The following is a 21770-nucleotide window of genomic DNA, read 5'->3' on the forward strand; positions in this document are numbered from 1 at the left end:
ACTGGGTGCTGTAGTGTTCTTCTCTAGTGTTGCTGATGGTCTTTCTGGCATGGTGATTCTGACTGGGTGCTGTAGTGTTCTTCTCTAGTGTTGCTGATGGTCTTCCTGGCATGGTGATTCTGACTGGGTGCTGTACTGTTCTTCTCTAGTGTTGCTGATGGTCTTCCTGGCATGGTGATTCTGACTGGGTGGTTCTATTCTATGGAGACTCATTAAACAGTGAGACACATTCTCAGTTCCAGTGTGCATGTTGAAAGTAGGAACAAAAAACAGTACATTTTTTTGTCCCTCGCCGTTGCGAGTGTCCTGTTTTGCTCTCTCAGTGAGGCTGACAGATGAGCAGTGTGTACAGAGAGCTCTGTTTGGATTGGATGAAAAGGGCCTGGGATGGCACTTCCAGCAGACACACACACACCAAGCTGGCACACACACACACACACACACACACACACACACACACACACACACACACACACACACACACACACACACACACACACACACACACACACACACACACACACACACACCAAGCTGGCATGGTGCTAGCCGGTTCTGTGTCCCTCTCGCAGTGCTATTTAGGCAGGGCACAGGAGCAAGGATCTGATGGCTGTGTAGTGTAGTGGTTCCGGCCTCACTGTGGCATCTCTTACGGGACATGACCTCCACAGACAGATGGTTCAAGCTCACATTAGATACACAGGCCAGTCCTCTGGACACTTTATGCCTACAAACTAAACTAACAAAACGAAACTAACAAAAGTAATTTCACAATAGGACAATGGGGTAGACGTTTATCATTTCTAAAAGGACTGCACTCTTACCTCTTTCATGTGTCACTACGAATAAGAAACGGTGATTCAAACCAGCTAGCTACTGTAGCTACATGACAAAATATCCACTAAGACTTGAGCTGTGTCATATTCAATCATTATACTGTGTTTGACATTTGGAGTCGTATCTCCCTCCAACGGTATCTCCTTGCTGCAGAAATGAGGTTGAAGCGCTAACTGTTACATTTGATGCAGTGTTTAAATGCACTTTAAATAAAGTTTGTTCTGATTCTATTTGACCTCTCTCTCCTGTTGTGTCTTATCAGGTGTAAAGGGCCGGCCAGAAGGGAGACCGACACCATGGACACGTTTGTGGACTCATCCTGGTACTATTTCAGATACACTGACCCCCACAACCAAGACAGGTGAGATACACTGATCCCCACAACCAAGACAGGTGAGATACACTGACCCCCACAACCAAGACAGGTGATATACACTGACCCCCACAACCAAGACAGGTGAGATACACTGACCCCCACAACCAAGACAGGTGAGATACACTGACCCCCACAACCAAGACAGGTGATATACACTGACCCCCACAACCAAGACAGGTGAGATACACTGACCCCCACAACCAAGACAGGTGAGATACACTGATCCCCACAACCAAGACAGGTGAGATACACTGACCCCCACAACCAAGACAGGTGAGATACACTGACCCCCACAACCAAGACAGGTGAGATACACTGACCCCCACAACCAAGACAGGTGAGATACACTGACTCCCACAACCAAGACAGGTGAGATACACTGACCCCCACAACCAAGACAGGTGAGATACACTGATCCCCACAACCAAGACAGGTGAGATACACTGATCCCCACAACCAAGACAGGTGAGATACACTGATCCCCACAACCAAGACAGGTGAGATACACTGACCCCCACAACCAAGACAGGTGAGATACACTGACTCCCACAACCAAGACAGGTGAGATACACTGATCCCCACAACCAAGACAGGTGAGATACACTGATCCCCACAACCAAGACAGGTGAGATACACTGACCCCACAACCAAGACAGGTGAGATACACTGACTCCCACAACCAAGACAGGTGAGATACACTGACTCCCCACAACCAAGACAGGTGAGATACACTGACCCCACAACCAAGACAGGTGAGATACACTGATCCCCACAACCAAGACAGGTGAGATACACTGATCCCCACAACCAAGACAGGTGAGATACACTGACCCCCACAACCAAGACAGGTGAGATACACTGACCCCCACAACCAAGACAGGTGAGATACACTGACTCCCACAACCAAGACAGGTGAGATACACTGACCCCCACAACCAAGACAGGTGAGATACACTGATCCCCACAACCAAGACAGGTGAGATACACTGACCCCCACAACCAAGACAGGTGAGATACACTGACCCCCACAACCAAGACAGGTGAGATACACTGACCCCCACAACCAAGACAGGTGAGATACACTGATCCCCACAACCAAGACAGGTGAGATACACTGATCCCCACAACCAAGACAGGTGAGATACACTGACTCCCACAACCAAGACAGGTGAGATACACTGATCCCCACAACCAAGACAGGTGAGATACACTGATCCCCACAACCAAGACAGGTGAGATACACTGATCCCCACAACCAAGACAGGTGAGATACACTGACCCCCACAACCAAGACAGGTGAGATACACTGATCCCCACAACCAAGACAGGTGAGATACACTGATCCCCACAACCAAGACAGGTGAGATACACTGACCCCCACAACCAAGACAGGTGAGATACACTGACCCCCACAACCAAGACAGGTGAGATACACTGACCCCCACAACCAAGACAGGTGAGATACACTGACCCCCACAACCAAGACAGGTGAGATACACTGACCCCCACAACCAAGACAGGTGAGATACACTGATCCCCACAACCAAGACAGGTGAGATACACTGACCCCCACAACCAAGACAGGTGAGATACACTGACCCCCACAACCAAGACAGGTGAGATACACTGACCCCCACAACCAAGACAGGTGAGATACACTGACCCCCACAACCAAGACAGGTGAGATACACTGATCCCCACAACCAAGACAGGTGAGATACACTGATCCCCACAACCAAGACAGGTGAGATACACTGACCCCCACAACCAAGACAGGTGAGATACACTGATCCCCACAACCAAGACAGGTGAGATACACTGATCCCCACAACCAAGACAGGTGAGATACACTGACCCCCACAACCAAGACAGGTGAGATACACTGACCCCCACAACCAAGACAGGTGAGATACACTGACCCCCACAACCAAGACAGGTGAGATACACTGATCCCCACAACCAAGACAGGTGAGATACACTGACCCCCACAACCAAGACAGGTGAGATACACTGACCCCCACAACCAAGACAGGTGAGATACACTGACCCCCACAACCAAGACAGGTGACCTGGGATTTTCTCTTCCTCTGTCTGTAGTATCGCTCTCTGTTTGTTTTATCCATCTTCCTATCCCCCCAAAATATAATCTCTACTTTTAAATCAGTCAGTACCAGTTCCTACAACATGAAAGAGGGATAGAAAGCGGGAGAGGGAGTGTTGTAAGACCTGGTACTGACTGATTTAAAAAAAGATTAGAGATTTATATTTTTTAGGACTGTTCCAAAATGAAACCGCAGTAGAGACAAAAGTCACCTTAAGGTAATCTACTCTCCACGAGTGAACGTTACAACTGTTTTGTAGACAACGAGAATCTAGACAAATATTACAAATGTAATATGCATTGTCCATTTAATCACTGACAAATGTTTTTTCCACTCACATATCAGCACACCCTTTTACACTTCCTCTCAAACAGTCAATTTCATACACACGCAAACACGCACTCATACCGTTAACTTGTATTCCCTGCTGATGGAGATGATAAACTCCTGGCCGTTAGCTGCTGGGGCGGTGGCGATATCCAGAGCGTTAACAAAAGAGATTCATTTCCCAAAGGCCGGACTTGTCTTTCCTTCACTGACCTTGCTGGGTAAATCCATTTCAATTCAATCACATTTTGACAGCACCCCTTTTGATTCGAACAAAACCTTACATACATATTTGCCCATTTGTAGAAGAGATCAGAAAGTGACACTTTGGACCTGAATGCCCAAACAGTTGAGATAAAGGTGCTCAAAGTTGACTCATTGTTGAAAACGGCACAATACCAGGAGACTCATCCAAGTACTCATCACTGGAAAGATAAACAGTTGAGATTGATATCATTTTAAAGCTTACAAACAGGGTTGTCAAAGTATTTTATAATTTCTGAAATTCTTTTTTTATTTTTTATTATTATAATTTTTTTGATATTCACATATTTAGTATCTTAGACCCTGTTTGACATCATCTGAAGTTTTTGTGTTGTGCCCGCCATCGGTTGAGACACAACATGCTCTTGAATACAGGATGGGTGTCATGTTTTGGCTGATAAATGTACTAAAATGGGCGGTCATCTTTGTGGTAGTAAGTCATATTTAAAACATTTAAATTCAATTCAATTTCAATGGTGTACCAGCTAAATTGCAGTGGTCTGAAGAAATTGGTCCATTCTATGAATTGTATTTCTATGATTGAAATGAAATCCACCATTTATAAGTATTATTATAGTACTATTCAAGAGTATTTTGTGGTCAACCGATGGCTGACAGCACAAAAACCTCAGATGATGTGAAATATGCTCTGAGCTACAATGTACAGTGCCTTTGGAAAGTATTCAGACCTCTTGACTTTTTCCACATTTTGTTACGTTACAGCCTTATTCTAAAATGTATGAAAAAAAAAAAATCCTCATCAATCTACGAACAATACCACATAATGACAAAGCAAAAACAGGTGTTTAGAAATGTTTGCAAATGTATAAGAAAATCAAAAACAGATGCCTTATTTACATAAGAATTCAGGGCCTTCACTATGAGATTTGAAATTGAGCTCAGGTGCATCCTGTTTCCATTGATCATCCTTGAGATGTTTCTGCATCTTGATTGGAATCCACCTGTCGTAAATTCAATTGATTGGACATGATTTGGAAAGGCACACACCTGTCTATGTAAGATCCCACAGTTGACTGCATGTCAGAGCAAAAACCAAGCCATGAGGTCGAAGGAATTGTCCGTAGAGCTCCGAGACAGGATTTTGTGGAGGCACAGATCTGGGAAGGGTACCAAAAGATTTTTGCAGCATTGAAGGTCCCCAAGAACACAGTGGCCTCCATCATTCTTAAATGGAAGAAGTTTGGAACCACCAAGACTCATCCTAGAGCTGGCCGCTCGGCCAAACTGAGCAATCAGGGGAGAGGGGCCTTGGTCAGGGAGGTGTCCAAGAACCCGCTGGTCACTCTGACAGAGCTCCAGAGTTCCTCTGTGGAGATGGGAGAACCTTCCAGAATGACAACCATTTCTGCAGCACCACCAATCAGGCCTTTATGGTAGAGTGGCCAGACAGAAGCCAGTCCTCAGTAAAAGGTACATGAAAGCACATGACTCTTAGACCATGAAAAACAATATTCTCTGGTCTGATGAAACTAAGATTGAACTCTTTGGCCTGAATGGAAAGGGTAGTGTGGAGTGCGATTGAGATTTGCGTCATCTGTGGATCTGTAGTTGGTGGTATGCGAAGTGGAGTGCGTCTTTGGTTTCCAGGATGATGGTGTTGATGTGAGCCATGACCAGCCTTTCAAAGCACTTCATGGCTACAGACGTGAGTGCTACGGGGCGGTAATCATTTAGGCAGGTTACCTTCACTTTCTTGAGCACAGGGACTATGGTGGTCTGCTTGAAACAAATCAAAATGGATGCTGTCAAAAATGGATTGAAATCAAATGGATTTACCCTGCTGTAAAGCTGCTTTAAGAGGGTGCTGGCCTATCCCTCTCTTATTTCTTAGCTGGACAGATTATGCCAGAACTGAAAAAGCAATTAAACTGTTTGCACATCCTGTTGGCTTGCTGTGGCCTGGGCTGAGGTTTTGGTTGGGTGGGGGCCACCAAGAGGTTAGTGTGTTTGTGTGTGTGTGTGCGCGGGTGTGCATGTGCACGTGTTTTTGGCCTGACACCAGGATACAGGGAGGGTAGGTCATTTTCTGCCCAGTGAGTCTAATTCGCTTAGCCAGTTCAATTATCCTGAGACATCATCCACTGGCGGAGAGGACTGTGTGTACTGTGTAAGGTGACACTCTCACACACACACACACACACACACACACACACACACACACACACACACACACACACACACACACACACACACACACACACACACACACACACACACACACAGAGTGATATAGCATTACCTAAGTAGCATTAGGAGTTTTGAGCCGAGGTACAGTGTTTTCCTATCCTGCCAATCTAACATCTTCCATCCTCTTCCTCATTGTTGTCTGGTGACTTTGTCAGATCTACAACCAGACAATTCCTATCTGAAGGATCTATCTGAGAGGGAGGGTTACCTCACCTCTCCTCTCTGAGCTCTAATTACTCATCATCAGGATATACATTTGTGTGTGTGTGTGTGTGTGTGTGTGTGTGTGTGTGTGTGTGTGTGTGTGTGTGTGTGTGTGTGTGTGTGTGCCTTCAGGAGGATGCCCCTCGTCTGACTTGTGGGATAGATGTTATTATAGTAGCTACCTGTGCTAGCCTGCATAAAGCCCAGTCTGCCCCCTAGAGGATATATCTACACATAATATCAAAGACCTTACACATGATGTAGTTGTATTTACTATAACAGCTTCTATAGTTGAGCTACTTGTTATATTGGTGAATCCCTTCCCATGATTATTATTCTCTCACTATACTGTTCAAAAAAAAGTTTCAAAAATAACAAAGACAGATAAATATAAAATGGAGTGATAACAGTTTATTCCACTCAAACTAACTTGTGCCCCCCTTTCTCCACCCCAGACCTTTTGAGCGCTCCCTGGCAGACCACTGGCTTCCTGTGGACGTGTACATTGGGGGGAAGGAGCATGCTGTTATGCACCTGTACTATGCACGCTTCCTCAGTCACTTCTGTAGGGATCAGGGCCTAGTGGGACACAGGTACAGCAACTATTGTTCACCAGTCGATATCAATAGAACCATTATGCCAGAAGGTTGAACCCTCTTCGGGGTGAATCCTAACTTCCAATGAAACTGAATTTTCACTTAGTCTCCCATTGACATCAAGTGAAAATGTCCACTTAAAAGTAAGTGGAAGCTAACTGAAGAAGGCACCATTGCCAAAACGTCTTTGTAACGTTTTTATAATGTAAGCTCTTTGAATGTCCACTCCAGGGAGCCTTTCAAGAAGCTGCTGGTGCAGGGCCTCATCAAGGGCCAGACGTTTAGAGCTGCAGACAGCGGACAGTACCTGAAGAGAGACGATATCGACTTCACAGGTGGGCACAGCAGGGTGGGGACTTTACACGCCTGCATGTACAGGTTAGAGTTAGTAGACATCCCTCACAGATGGATTCCTGAGGTTGCTCAAAAGTTTTTTCTGGTCAGGTCCTAGAAGAAGGAATGGAGGAGCACTGTCTTAACCCTTAGCCTACAATTTCTGCGTCCCCGCGGAAATCAAATTAACATTAATTAACAACAAAAAATACCCATGAAAACATCTGTAGCGTCCAAACAGTTTAGCCTACAAACTATTATGACCATTCTACGATGAGACTCTCACGAACACAGTGGTGTTCTCAGTTTTGCTCTAGGACGACCACAAGCCTCATCGGAAGTCTTATAGTTCTGTCTGTAGCGTCTGAACGGTTTGTGTGTGTGTGTGTGTGTGTGGAAAGCTAACGCCTCTGTGGAAAGCTGAGACAGACTTGTCTGAAGGTCCCCTGTACCAGTTTAAAACATGTATGGAAGTACAGTATATGGAGATGGTTTAGTTCCTAAAATAAGGGGATACAGTGCCGTCGGAAAGTATTCAGATCTTATTCTAAAATTGATTAAATAAATTAAAATCCTCAGCAATCTACACACAATACCGCATAATGACAAACTGAAAACAGTTTTTCAAAGACGTTAGCAAATGTATTAGAAATAAAAAAACAGGAACCTTATTTACGTAAGTATTCAGACCCTTCACTATGAGACTCGAAATTGAGCTCAGGTGCATCTTGTTTCCATTGATCATCCTTGATGTTTCTATAACTTGATTGAAGTCCACCTGTGGTAGATTCTATTGATTGGACATGATTCGGAAAGGTACACACACCTGTTCATATAAGTTCCCACTGTTGACCGTGCATGTCAGAGCAAAAACCAAGCAATGAGGTTGAAGGAATTGTCTGTAGAGCTCTGAGACAGGATTGTGTCGAGGCACACATCTGGGGAAGGGTACCAAAAAGTCCCCAAGACCACAGGGGCCTCATCATTCTTAAATAGAAGAAGTTTGGAATCACCAAGACTATTCCTAGAGCTGGCCGCCCAGCCAAACTGAGCAATCAGGGGAGAAGGGCCTTGGTCAGGGAGGTGACCAAGAACCCTCTGGTCACTCTGACAGAGCTCTAGAGTTCCTCTGTGGTGATGGGAGGACCCTCCAGAAGGACAACCGTCTCTGCAGCACTCTACAAGTCAGGTATTTATGGTCAAGTGGCCAGATGGAAGCCACTCCTCAGTAAAAGGCACAACCCCCCCACTTGGAGTTTTGCCAAAAGGCACCTAAATAACTCTGACCATGAGAAACAAGATTCTCTGGTCTGATGAAACCAAGATTGAACTCTTTGGCCTGAATGCCAAGCGTCACGTCTGGAGGAAACCTGGCACCATCCCTATGGTGAAGCATGGTGGTGGCGGTATCAATCTGTGGGGATGTTTTTCAGAGGCAGAGACTAGGAGACTAGTCAGGATAAAGGAAAAGCTGAACGGAGCAAAGTACAGAGAGATCCTTGATGAAAACCTTCTCCAGAGTGCTCAGGACTTGTGTGACGAAGGTTCACCTTCAAACAGGACAACGACCCAAGGCACGCAGCCAAGACAACATAGGAGTAGCTTCGGGACAATGGCCTTGAATGGCCGGACTTGAACCCGATCTAACTTTTCTGGAGAGACCTGAAAATAGCTGTGCAGCAACGCTCCCCATCCAACCTGACAGCTTGAGAGCATCTGCAGAGAAGAATTAAAGAAACTCCCTAAATACAGGTGTGCCATGCTTGTGGTGTCATACCCAAGAGGACTCAAGGCTGTAATTGCTGCCAAAGGTGCTTTAACAAATTCCTGATTAAAGGGGTATGAATAATATTCATATATATTTCTAAAAGCATTATGGGGTATTGTGTGTAGATTGATGTAGATTGATGAGGGGGAAACAAACTATTTAATTAATTTTAGAATAAGGCTGTAACCTAACAAAATGTGGAAAAGGTCAAGGGGTCTGAATACTTTCTGAAGGCCTTGTAAATACCTGATCTTTCTTGTATCTCTCAGATATAGGACAGACACAACAGAACAAACTTCCTTTTAGTTTTTAAAAATGTTTTTACTCTCTTGTTCCATGTAGTGATTCATTCACTGCATTTCTATTGGCTAATAGCAGTCATGCATTAAAAAAATTAAGTATTTTTTTGATACCTTCTTAAAATTCTAAATCAAATGGCTAAATGATCCTTGGTATATGAAAACACTTCCCCCACCCCCCATGGGATTAGACGGGGTTTAGACTCTAGACTAGAGGGTTAAAAGCCAGATCTTTATCAGAATTTTTTTGTGGCTTTTTTATGGCTTTTCTCCTCTTCCCGTTGCTTGGCAACTGGGTAAACACGGACACTGGCTCCGTTCATAGAGGTGAGGCTTTATATCACTCTCTGAGGGCTTCCACACTGGACACACATACAAAGGAGTTCTAGCTCTGAGTAAACAGACTGATCAAGGAATTGACTGAAAGATAGTTCTGTCTGTTTCTATCTGTCTGTTTCTCAGGAGGCTTTAAAAAAATCTATTTATCTTCTACTGTCCGCATTTGCTGCAGACAAATCTGAAATGGCACCCTATATTGTGCACTACAAAAGTAGTAATACAGTGCCATTTCAGACAACGGACAGTTTGCTGGAGAGATATAGAGGTGTCAAGTGCTAACCATTGCCTTGTCCCCTGTGTCAGGTGAGGAGCCGGTGCAGGTGGGAAGTAAGGCCGGGCTGCAGGTGACGTGGGAGAAGATGTCCAAGTCGAAACACAACGGCCTGGACCCTCAGGAGGTGGTGCAGCAGTATGGCATCGACACTGTCCGTCTTTACATCCTCTACGCTGCTCCCCCTGAACAGGACATCCTCTGGGATGTCAAGAGTGAGTTACACGCACCCTGTGACCCCCCCACCCCCCTTCCCCTCTAACCCAACCAACAATAGACTGTGTGGCATTTATTTTGCAGTCAAATTACTGTATGTTGTGGGGGAGTTTAATTAAACTATTGTTAATGGTCCAGTACGGATGTTTATAATGTGTTTTGGCAGTCTTGTCTGTGGTGTAAAGTGTATTTGTGTTGTCCCCTCAGCGGATGCTCTGCCCGGGGTACTGCGATGGCAGTCTCGTCTGTGGGGTCTGGTGACCAAGCTGAGGAGGGCTCGGCAGGATGGGGACGTCCCCAACCCCTCGTTGCTGAAGAGGAAGGAGCAGGCAGACGCCAGGAAAATCTGGGAGAACAAGAACTTTGCCGTTGAACAGGTAGAATGTCCACGCTACATATCAACACTCTTAGAATGTTACTGAACATTCCTAAACACAGAGAAGTCATGTTTTCATTATTCTATTGTTTGTGTTGTACTACCCACTTTTACCAGTAGGTGTCACTAACTGCAGTCACTGTAGATGACTGAAACTGCCTTATCATGCTCAGACCTTATACCTGAATATGTAAATGCATTGAATATTTGTATCATCCTGGTCTTCTTACGTGTTGAAATGGGTATTTGTCATACCAGTATTAGTCTCTCTCTTATATTCTCGCTGCAGACCTTGTCATCAAATGTTCAATTAGTGCTGCAGGATTATTTTTTTTTATTTTACCTTTATTTGTGGTGTGTGAACATGACACTGGAGGCCTCTCGGGTGGAGAAGTGGTCTACGGTCCTGCATCACAGTGCTAGCTGTGCCGCTAAAGATCCTGGTTAGAGTCCAGGCTCTGTCAAAGCCGGCAGGCAGGGATGTTCTTGTCCCATCGCGCTCTAGCGACTCCTGTGTCGGACAGGGCGCAGTGCACAATGACACGGTCGCCAGGTGTACGGTGACCAGACTGTAACAACCAATTAGATACCACGAAATTGGGGAGGAAAAGTTTATTTTTATAAAATAATATATAAATAAGAAAAGATGATGACGCTCTGTTAAGTATAGCACCTTATCGTATTCCATGAGGTTACATCCATACTATACATTTTAGCCTCAGCACTGCATAACAGGAGAAGCTGCTGCTCATGTCATCCCGGGATCTATATGGTAACCTGAGACCACTCTCAGGTCTGGCAGCCCAGAGTAGCCTAGCGGGTGTGAGGAGCAGAGAATGGAAATTGATTTGATATCCAATAGTGACGCTTTCACACTTTTATAAATAGCCGCCTTCTGTTCCGACTCCCTCAGTGTGGCCGGTGGGGTTTGATTCTCTTCTCGCCCTTCAAAGTCTGTACTGTTAAAGGGCCCTGTGTGCGTGTGTTTGGCCCGGTCCACCCTAAGCCCCCCCAAAGCCACGGCAATCCTTTTGATCCACCCTCTGTCTTTGACCTTCTCCCAAAGGCCCGTGCCAAAGGGGTTCTCTTTCCCAGAAGACTTAACTGTGGAATGTTCACATGTAGCCTTCTTGTTTTAAACAGTGTGAGCCAACCAGTTATCAGAACCATGTATAGTGATTATCCTCTGGTCCTATTGTTGTTTTCCATTCATCACCATGAACCATCACAGACAGCTGGGAGGTTCTCCCTGATACTATCCCTTACCACAGGGAAACATTGTTTTAGAGAGAGAGACACACAGAGCAAGAGAGAGAGACACACACACACACAGAGAGAGCAAGAGAGACACACACACACACATGCACACACACACACACACACACACACACACACACACACACACACACACACACACACACACACACACACACACACACACACACACACACACACACACACACACACACACACACACACACACACACACACACAGAGCAAGAGAGACACACACACACACAGAGAGAGCAAGAGACACACACACAGAGTGAGCAAGAGAGACACACACACACACAGAGAGCGAGACACACACACACACACACAGAGAGAGAGCGAGACACACACACACAGAGAGCAAGAGAGACACACACACACACACACACACACAGAGAGAGCGAGACACACACACAGAGCGAGAGAGAGATACACACACAGAGAGCGAGAGAGAGAGACACATACAGAGAGAGATACACACACACACACACACAGAGAGACAGTATGGCTGGATATGATGCCACTGTGACCAACCTGTCTTGTGTTTCCAGGTCACAGGTCACTTCACAGAAGACTTCCTCCTGAATGCAGCCATCTCTCGACTCATGGGACTCACCAACACACTCTCTGTGAGTAGATACTGTGTGCGTGTGTGCGTGTGCGTTCAATCTGACCTCTGACATCTTTCTCTGTCACTCTCAGAACGTGTCATCTCGCGTGCTGCAGCACAGTGTGGAGTTTGAGGAGGCTCTCGCCACGCTGTGTGTGATGACCGCTCCCATGGCTCCACACCTAGCCTCTGAACTCTGGGCAGGTGGGCCACACACACACATTGTGGGAATGAATGAATAAATAAATAATGGACAATAATATGTTTTCATGAAAAGATGAATGATGTGTCACATGATGTGGTGTCACATGATGTGTTGTCATGTGAGTTTTGCTACGATAATCCCATTTCAGACAGGGAAAAGGAATAGTCTGCTACACTCCTAGTGAGACAGATACTGACTGAAGAGGAGATGAAAGGACCGTCTGGAGAGATGATGTGGGTTTGGAAAGAATCCAACAGGAAGTTACCTCAGGGTGTCATGTTGATGGGGCCTCTTATCTAACACGCACAACGCTTTGCAACGCCCTGGCGATGTCATCACAGTCCATTGAGATAATTTGTTTGTGTGTGGTGTACCCATGTGAATACTTCAAGAATCTGAGTTGATGAACCAAATTAGGCATGAAAAGCTATGCAAAGTCCAGGTCTAGGAGTTCAGTACACAGTCATTTCACAGGAATCTCCTCCAGAATGTGATTGTGACTAAATATCCCCTGACCCAAACTGAGAATCCCCAGCCCTATCACATAAACAATGTAGCTGATGCTGAGTCAGGACAAAGGTTGACCCATGTGATCTGATGGTATAAAAATAGCCAGAAGAGGAAGTGTGCCCCCGCACTGTCCAGTAGAACATCCCCCTATTGTCAAATACACAGAAACAATTCCTCTCTTGAGGGACTGGGGTCTGGTGCTAGAGGGCTGGACATAGGGGCTGTGGGGGCTGGGAGTAGGACTGGTAATCTGGGGCTAGGGGACTGGGGGCTGGGAGTAGGAGCTTGGAGGCTGGGAGTAGGAGCTGGGAGTAGGAGCTTGGGGGCTGGGAGTAGGAGCTTGGGGGCTGGGAGTAGGAGCTTGGGGGCTGGGAGTAGGAGCTAGGGGGCTGGGCGTAGGAGCTAGGGGGCTGGGAGTAGGAGCTAGGGGGCTGGGAGTAGGAGCTAGGGGGCTGGGAGTAGGAGCTAGGGGGCTGGGAGTAGGAGCTAGGGGGCTGGGAGTAGGAGCTAGGGGGCTGGGAGTAGGAGCTTGGGGGCTGGGAGTAGGAGCTAGGGGGCTGGGAGTAGGAGCTTGGGGGCTGGGAGTAGGAGCTTGGGGGCTGGGAGTAGGAGCTGGGAGTAGGAGCTTGGGGGCTGGGAGTAGGAGCTTGGGGGCTGGGAGTAGGAGCTTGGGGGCTGGGAGTAGGAGCTTGGGGGCTGGGAGTAGGAGCTTGGGGGCTGGGAGTAGGAGCTAGGGGGCTGGGAGTAGGAGCTAGGGGGCTGGGAGTAGGAGCTTGGGGGCTGGGAGTAGGAGCTAGGGGGCTGGGAGTAGGAGCTAGGGGGCTGGGAGTAGGAGCTAGGGGGCTGGGAGTAGGAGCTTGGGGGCTGGGAGTAGGAGCTTGGGGGCTGGGAGTAGGAGCTTGGGGGCTGGGAGTAGGAGCTTGGGGGCTGGGAGTAGGAGCTAGGGGACTGGGAGTAGTGGCTAGGGGACTGGGAGGAGTGGGGGGCTGTGACTTTGAGGAGTGGGGGCTTGGACTGGGAGGAGTGTGGGCTGGGACTGGGAGTATGGGCTAGGGGGCTGGGAGGAGTGGGGGACTGGGAGTTAGGGGCAAGGGCTCTGGGAGGAGTGGGGGCTCGGACTGGGAGTACGGGGCAAGGTGACTGGGAGGAGTGGGGGACTGGGTGTAGGGGCAAGGGGGCTGGGAGGAGTGGGGGGCTGGGACTGGGAGTAGGGGGCAAGGGGACTGGGAGGAGTGGGGGACTGGGAGTAGGGGCAAGGGGGCTGGGAGGAGTGGGGGGCTGGGACTTGGAGTAGGGGCTAGGGGGCTGGGAGAAGTGGGGGACTAGGACTGGGAGTAGGGGCTAGGGGGCTGGGAGGAGTGGGGGACTGGGAGTAGGGGCAAGGGGGCTGGGAGGAGAGGGGGGCTGGGACTGGGAGTAGGGGCTAGGGGGCTGGGAGGAGGGGGGGACTGGGAGTAGGGGCAAGGGGGCTGGGAGGAGTTGGGGACTGGGAGTAGGGGCTAGGGGGCTGGGAGGAGGGGCATGGAGGAGTGAGGCTTTTTGGAAAAAGGCAGGAAAAGGCAACATCCTCCAGCTGATAGACACAGTCAGGGAATCTGAGGGATGAACATGGAAAAGATAAACTATGTGTGTGTGGTTCTCGCTTGCTCGCTTTCTCTCTCTTTATCTCTCCCTCATAGACAGAAAGGACGAGAGTAAGTTAATATCCTTCAGCCCCCTGTGGCCCCCCCCCCCCACATTAGCGTAAGGAGGCGGTGGGTGGGCAAACCGAAGGACTGTTGTTAATCCTCGATCTGTAGGGAGCACTTGACAGCTTTCCTGTAATGCTCCATAGAGTTTTCAAAAGTACGAATGTCCCCTATTACTTGAGGCATGACCATAGAGCTCACAGTGGTGAGATGGTCAGTCAGTGAAGTTTTGTATTGGCTGACGCTTGGATCGTCTAGGCTGGGTGTCTGTAAAGTACTATAAAAATCAAATGTGATTGGTTGATTGCTAGTTTGTGACTTGTTGTCTTCCCCTCCATTCAGGGCTGAGCCAGGTGAGGAACCCCCTGAGCCCTCTCCTCTCCCGCGGAGGAGACGTGCTGCAGCAGCCGTGGCCCACCCCAGACCCTCTGTACCTGGAGACCCCTGATACCCTGGAGCTGGTTGTACGGGTGAGGCTGTCAAACGCACACTACCACCCGGTACTCAAGGAAAAGGGGCATATCTAGTCAGTTGTACAACTGAATGCCTTCAACTGAAATGTGTCTTCTGCATTTAACCCAACCCCTCTGAATCAGAGAGGTGCAGGGGGCTGCCTTCATCGACATCCATGTCTTCAGCGCCCGGGGAACAGTGGGTTAGTTGCCTTGCTCAGGGACAGAACGACAGATTTTTACCTTGCACCATAGAGACTTCTGCCCTATGTACATAGTCATTGAACACTGGTCACTTTAATAATGTGTATCGTTCTGAAATCGTATTGCTCCGAAATCATTTATTTGGATCGCTGAGAAATAAAGCTAATTGATGACTTACTTTATAGGTACATACTATATTCTTAACATAGCTCATCTATATAACTACTGCTGCACATACCTTCCTACTTATACACTGTATGTTGTTCATACTGTCTATGCACACCATGTGTTTATATTCCCGAACTATGCCATGCTCGTTTCTTCTTGTTGGGGGGGATTATTTGTGTTAGTGTTGTACTGTTAGAAACGTACTGCACTGCTGGAGCTAGAAACACAAGCATTTCCCTGCACCTGCTTTATCATCTGCTGGTCCGTGTACGCAACAAATAAACATCGATTTGATTTGACACACACACACACACCTCTCTCACACACTCAATCCCCTTTCACTCTCACACATGCCCATACATATGCCAAGGCACACACCCCTACAGAAAATGATAAGACTGAAAGAAAATAACACTCCCACACACTCACAGGCATACTCTTGTGTAAATACTCAAAATTGCACTCGCACTCCCTTGAACCAAAACAGCCATAGCCCCATTTATGCGCTCACTGTCTGTAATTTACACAGAGCCTATGATCATATGGCTTGAGAGGGAAAGTGTGTGTGCGCGTGCAGCCCAGGATGCCTAGGCAATCAGCAGGTAGTGCGGCTGTGGTGGGCGGGGTCACAGAGTCAGCTGCTCAAAGATCGAAGTCTCTGAGAGATCTCTAAACATTAACTCCGATAATGGATAATAGCCAGCTAAAGACTGTGCTCATCTAAAGTAGATGTTTTCCTCCTCTCATGGCCTGTCCCATGAGGGAGCTGTAATCCTATCAAACACACATTAAGGACACACAACCGTTTTCCGTTCCACGGTACACAATCATCCCCCACACACAGGCACAGTAACACACACAAACAGACACACAAACATATACTATTTCTCCAATTAACCCTTTGACACCTGTATGATGATGATGCTGGTGTTGGTTGGGATCTGGTCTGAGGCCTTGATGTGTGTTTCCCCAGCCTAGCGGCATTAACCTCAATCTCACTGAGACTCTGACCGTCTGAGGTCTTGATGTGTGTTTCCCCGGCCTAGCGGCATTAACCTCAATCTCACTGGGACTCTGACCGTCTGAGGTCTTGATGTGTGTTTCCCCAGCCTAGCGGCACTAACCTCAATCTCACTGGGACTCTGACCGTCTGAGGCCTTGATGTGTGTTTCCCCAGCCTAGCGGCACTAACCTCAATCTCACTGGGACCTTGACCGTCTGAGTCCTTGATGTGTGTTTCCCCAGCCTAGCGGCATTAACCTCAATCTCACTGGGACCTTGACCGTCTGAGTCCTTGATGTGTGTTTCCCCAGCCTAGCGGCATTAACCTCAATCTCACTGGGACCTTGACCGTCTGAGTCCTTGATGTGTGTTTCCCCAGCCTAGCGGCACTAACCTCAATCTCACTGGGACTCTGACCGTCTGAGGCCTTGATGTGTGTTTCCCCAGCCTAGCGGCACTAACCTCAATCTCACTGGGACTCTAATAACAGACTGAGGCCTTGATGTGTGTTTCCCCGGCCTAGCGGTACTAACCTCAATCTCACTGGGACCTTGACCGTCTGAGTCCTTGATGTGCGTTTCCCCAGCCTAGCGGCACTAACCTCAATCTCACTGGGACCTTGACCGTCTGAGTCCTTGATGTGCGTTTCCCCAGCCTAGCGGCACTAACCTCAATCTCACTGGGACCTTAACCGTCTGAGTCCTTGATGTGTGTTTCCCCAGCCTAGCGGCACTAACCTCAATCTCACTGGGACTCTGACCGTCTGAGACCTTGATGTGTGTTTCCCCAGCCTAGCGGCATTAACCTCAATCTCACTGGGACCTTGACCGTCTGAGTCCTTGATGTGTGTTTCCCCAGCCTAGCGGCATTAACCTCAATCTCACTGGGACCTTGACCGTCTGAGTCCTTGATGTGTGTTTCCCCAGCCTAGCGGCACTAACCTCAATCTCACTGGGACCTTGACCGTCTGAGTCCTTGATGTGTGTTTCCCCAGCCTAGCGGCATTAACCTCAATCTCACTGGGACCTTGACCGTCTGAGTCCTTGATGTGTGTTTCCCCAGCCTAGCGGCACTAACCTCAATCTCACTGGGACTCTGACCGTCTGAGGCCTTGATGTGTGTTTCCCCAGCCTAGCGGCACTAACCTCAATCTCACTGGGACTCTGACCGTCTGAGTCCTTGATGTGTGTTTCCCCAGCCTAGCGGCACTAACCTCAATCTCACTGGGACTCTGACCGTCTGAGGCCTTGATGTGTGTTTCCCCAGCCTAGCGGCACTAACCTCAATCTCACTGGGACCTTGACCGTCTGAGTCCTTGATGTGCGTTTCCCCAGCCTAGCGGCACTAACCTCAATCTCACTGGGACTCTGACCGTCTGAGGCCTTGATGTGTGTTTCCCCGGCCTAGCGGCACTAACCTCAATCTCACTGGGACTCTGACCGTCTGAGGTCTTGATGTGTGTTTCCCCGGCCTAGCGGCACTAACCTCAATCTCACTGGGACTCTGACCGTCTGAGACCTTGATGTGTGTTTCCCCGGCCTAGCGGCACTAACCTCAATCTCACTGGGACTCTGACCGTCTGAGGCCTTGATGTGTGTTTCCCCAGCCTAGCGGCATTAACCTCAATCTCACTGGGACTCTGACCGTCTGAGGCCTTGATGTGTGTTTCCCCGGCCTAGCGGCACTAACCTCAATCTCACTGGGACTCTGACCGTTTGAGGTCTTGATGTGTGTTTCCCCGGCATAGCTGTACTAACCTCAATCTCATTGGGACTCTGACCGTCTGAGGCCTTGATGTGTGTTTCCCCAGCCTAGCGGCACTAACCTCAATCTCACTGGGACTCTGACCGTCTGAGGCCTTGATGTGTGTTTCCCCGGCCTAGCGGCACTAACCTCAATCTCACTGGGACTCTGACCGTCTGAGGTCTTGATGTGTGTTTCCCCAGCCTAGCGGCACTAACCTCAATCTCACTGGGACTCTAATGACAGACTGAGGCCTTGATGTGTGTTTCCCCAGCCTAGCGGCACTAACCTCAATCTCACTGGGACTCTAATAACAGTCTGAGGCCTTGATGTGTGTTTCCCCAGCCTAGCGGCATTAACCTCAATCTCACTGGGACTCTAATGACAGACTGAGGCCTTGATGTGTGTTTCCCCAGCCTAGCGGCACTAACCTCAATCTCACTGGGACTCTGACCGTCTGAGGCCTTGATGTGTGTTTCCCCAGCCTAGCGGCATTAACCTCAATCTCACTGGGACTCTAATGACAGACTGAGGCCTTGATGTGTGTTTCCCCAGCCTAGCGGCACTAACCTCAATCTCACTGGGACTCTGACCGTCTGAGGCCTTGATGTCTGTTTCCCCAGCCTAGCGGCACTAACCTCAATCTCACTGGGACTCTGACCGTCTGAGGCCTTGATGTGTGTTTCCCCGGCCTAGCGGCACTAACCTCAATCTCACTGGGACTCTGACCGTCTGAGGTCTTGATGTGTGTTTCCCCGGCCTAGCGGCACATACCTCAATCTCACTGGGACTCTGACCGTCTGAGGTCTTGATGTGTGTTTCCCCGGCCTAGCGGCACTAACCTCAATCTCACTGGGACTCTGACCGTCTGAGGCCTTGATGTGTGTTTCCCCGGCCTAGCGGCATTAACCTCAATCTCACTGGGACTCTGACCGTCTGAGGTCTTGATGTGTGTTTCCCCAGCCTAGCGGCACTAACCTCAATCTCACTGGGACTCTAATGACAGACTGAGGCCTTGATGTGTGTTTCCCCAGCCTAGCGGCACTAACCTCAATCTCACTGGGACTCTGACCGTCTGAGGCCTTGATGTGTGTTTCCCCAGCCTAGCGGCACTAACCTCAATCTCACTGGGACTCTAATGACAGACTGAGGCCTTGATGTGTGTTTCCCCAGCCTAGCGGCACTAACCTCAATCTCACTGGGACTCTAATGACAGACTGAGGCCTTGATGTGTGTTTCCCCAGCCTAGCGGCACTAACCTCAATCTCACTGGGACTCTGACCGTCTGAGGCCTTGATGTGTGTTTCCCCAGCCTAGCTGCATTAACCTCAATCTCACTGGGACTCTAATAACAGACTGAGGCTTTGATGTGTGTTTCCCCAGCCTAGCGGCACTAACCTCAATCTCACTGGGACTCTGACCGTCTGAGGCCTTGATGTGTGTTTCCCCGGCCTAGCGGCATTAACCTCAATCTCACTGGGACTCTGACCGTCTGAGGTCTTGATGTGGTCCTCCTGTAGCTCAGTTGGTAGAGCATGGCGCTTGTAACGCCAGGGTAGTGGGTTCGATTCCCGGGACCACCCATATGTAGAATGTATGCACACATGACTGTAAGTCGCTTTGGATAAAAGCGTCTGCTAAATGGCATATATATATGTGTGTTTCCCCGGCCTAGCGGCACTAACCTCAATCTCACTGGGACTCTGACCGTCTGAGACCTTGATGTGTGTTTCCCCGGCCTAGCGGCACTAACCTCAATCTCACTGGGACTCTGACCGTCTGAGGCCTTGATGTGTGTTTCCCCGGCCTAGCGGCACTAACCTCAATCTCACTGGGACTCTGACCGTCTGAGGCCTTGATGTGTGTTTCCCCGGCCTAGCGGCACTAACCTCAATCTCACTGGGACTCTGACCGTCTGAGGCCTTGATGTGTGTTTCCCCGGCCTAGCGGCACTAACCTCAATCTCACTGGGACTCTGACCGTCTGAGGTCTTGATGTGTGTTTCCCCGGCCTAGCGGCACTAACCTCAATCTCACTGGGACTCTGACCGTCTGAGGCCTTGATGTGTGTTTCCCCGGCCTAGCGGCATTAACCTCAATCTCACTGGGACTCTGACCGTCTGAGGCCTTGATGTGTGTTTCCCCAGCCTAGCGGCACTAACCTCAATCTCACTGGGACTCTGACCGTCTGAGGCCTTGATGTGTGTTTCCCCGGCCTAGCGGCACTAACCTCAATCTCACTGGGACTCTGACCGTCTGAGGCCTTGATGTGTGTTTCCCCGGCCTAGCGGCATTAACCTCAATCTCACTGGGACTCTGACCGTCTGAGGCCTTGATGTGTGTTTCCCCGGCCTAGCGGCACTAACCTCAATCTCACTGGGACTCTAATGACAGACTGAGGCCTGGGTTCGGCCCACAGTGCAGGCCAATACACACACGTTCTCTCACTCACTCACTCACTCACTCACTCACTCACTCACTCACTCACTCACTCACTCACTCACACACACACAAAGAAGTGCACACATGCACTGATTAATTATGAGCTTATCTTAACACACAAATATACAGATACCATATACACACACTCATAATTGGGAGAAAGCTTAGACTTGACCCAAACAGACACACACGCTGATACACAAACATACAAAGACTGGAAATGAGGAATAAAGGTTCCTCCTACTCAGCTGTGGAGGATCTGACTGCCCAGCCCATTTTCACCACAAGTTGGCTGTTTTTAGACAGCTCATGTTACACACACAGTTTACTGAAAGGAGAGGAGGAAATGCATATGCATGTTCTATAGTCCCTGATGTAATTAGATCACTTTCGATGCAGCCACAGCCTCCACTAAGAGTTGGCTCAGTCAGTGTACATTATTTAATATGTCTGGACCAAAGTTTGCTCTCACTCAATGTTAACTAGCGATGTGGAGTATTCTATGGGAGGAGGTCACAGTATTCAGGTTTGTGCTCTTAACCTTTTTGGGGTTTTCTCTCCTCCTTTTCATCTCTTCCTTTCACCTCTCAGGTCAACAACAAGGTTTGTGGGACGGTGTTGGTGCCTCGACAGGTGGCCCAGGATACAGAGCAGGTACGGGCGCTGGTTCTGGGGAGCGAGCTGGGACAGCGTCTCCTAGGAGACCGGACCATCAAGAAGGCCATTCTGTCCCCTAGGACCGCCCTCATCAACTTCCTCATAGAGGAGTGACCACTCAATCCTGGATGCTGATTGGTGGACTGTCATGTCAATCAGAAGACCGCAGCCACTCACAGACTTGAAGGTGGGGACATCATGTGAACAGAGGGATGAAAGACAAATTTCAAATAAATAAAAACAATAACTAGTATGAACAGATTTTTGTAAAAATAAAATAAAAAACCATCTGATGAGTGAAA

General features: G+C 48.6%; 1 protein-coding gene across 1 annotated transcript in view; it reads left to right on the top strand.

Annotated features, from left to right (window-relative positions):
- Positions 1–21770, top strand: part of lars2 (leucyl-tRNA synthetase 2, mitochondrial) — a 52314-nt gene extending 30544 nt beyond the window's left edge. The window contains exons 13-21 of the mRNA XM_052489866.1: positions 1100–1198; positions 6774–6911; positions 7146–7249; positions 9957–10139; positions 10348–10517; positions 12340–12417; positions 12491–12602; positions 15144–15271; positions 21403–21770. Of these exons, the coding sequence (XP_052345826.1) occupies positions 1100–1198; positions 6774–6911; positions 7146–7249; positions 9957–10139; positions 10348–10517; positions 12340–12417; positions 12491–12602; positions 15144–15271; positions 21403–21582 (1192 nt within the window). The 3' untranslated portion in view covers positions 21583–21770. The remainder of the gene's footprint in view (positions 1–1099; positions 1199–6773; positions 6912–7145; positions 7250–9956; positions 10140–10347; positions 10518–12339; positions 12418–12490; positions 12603–15143; positions 15272–21402) is intronic.

This window comes from Oncorhynchus keta, chromosome 31, assembly GCF_023373465.1.
Source record: "Oncorhynchus keta strain PuntledgeMale-10-30-2019 chromosome 31, Oket_V2, whole genome shotgun sequence".
In the NCBI taxonomy this organism is placed as follows: domain Eukaryota; kingdom Metazoa; phylum Chordata; class Actinopteri; order Salmoniformes; family Salmonidae; genus Oncorhynchus; species Oncorhynchus keta.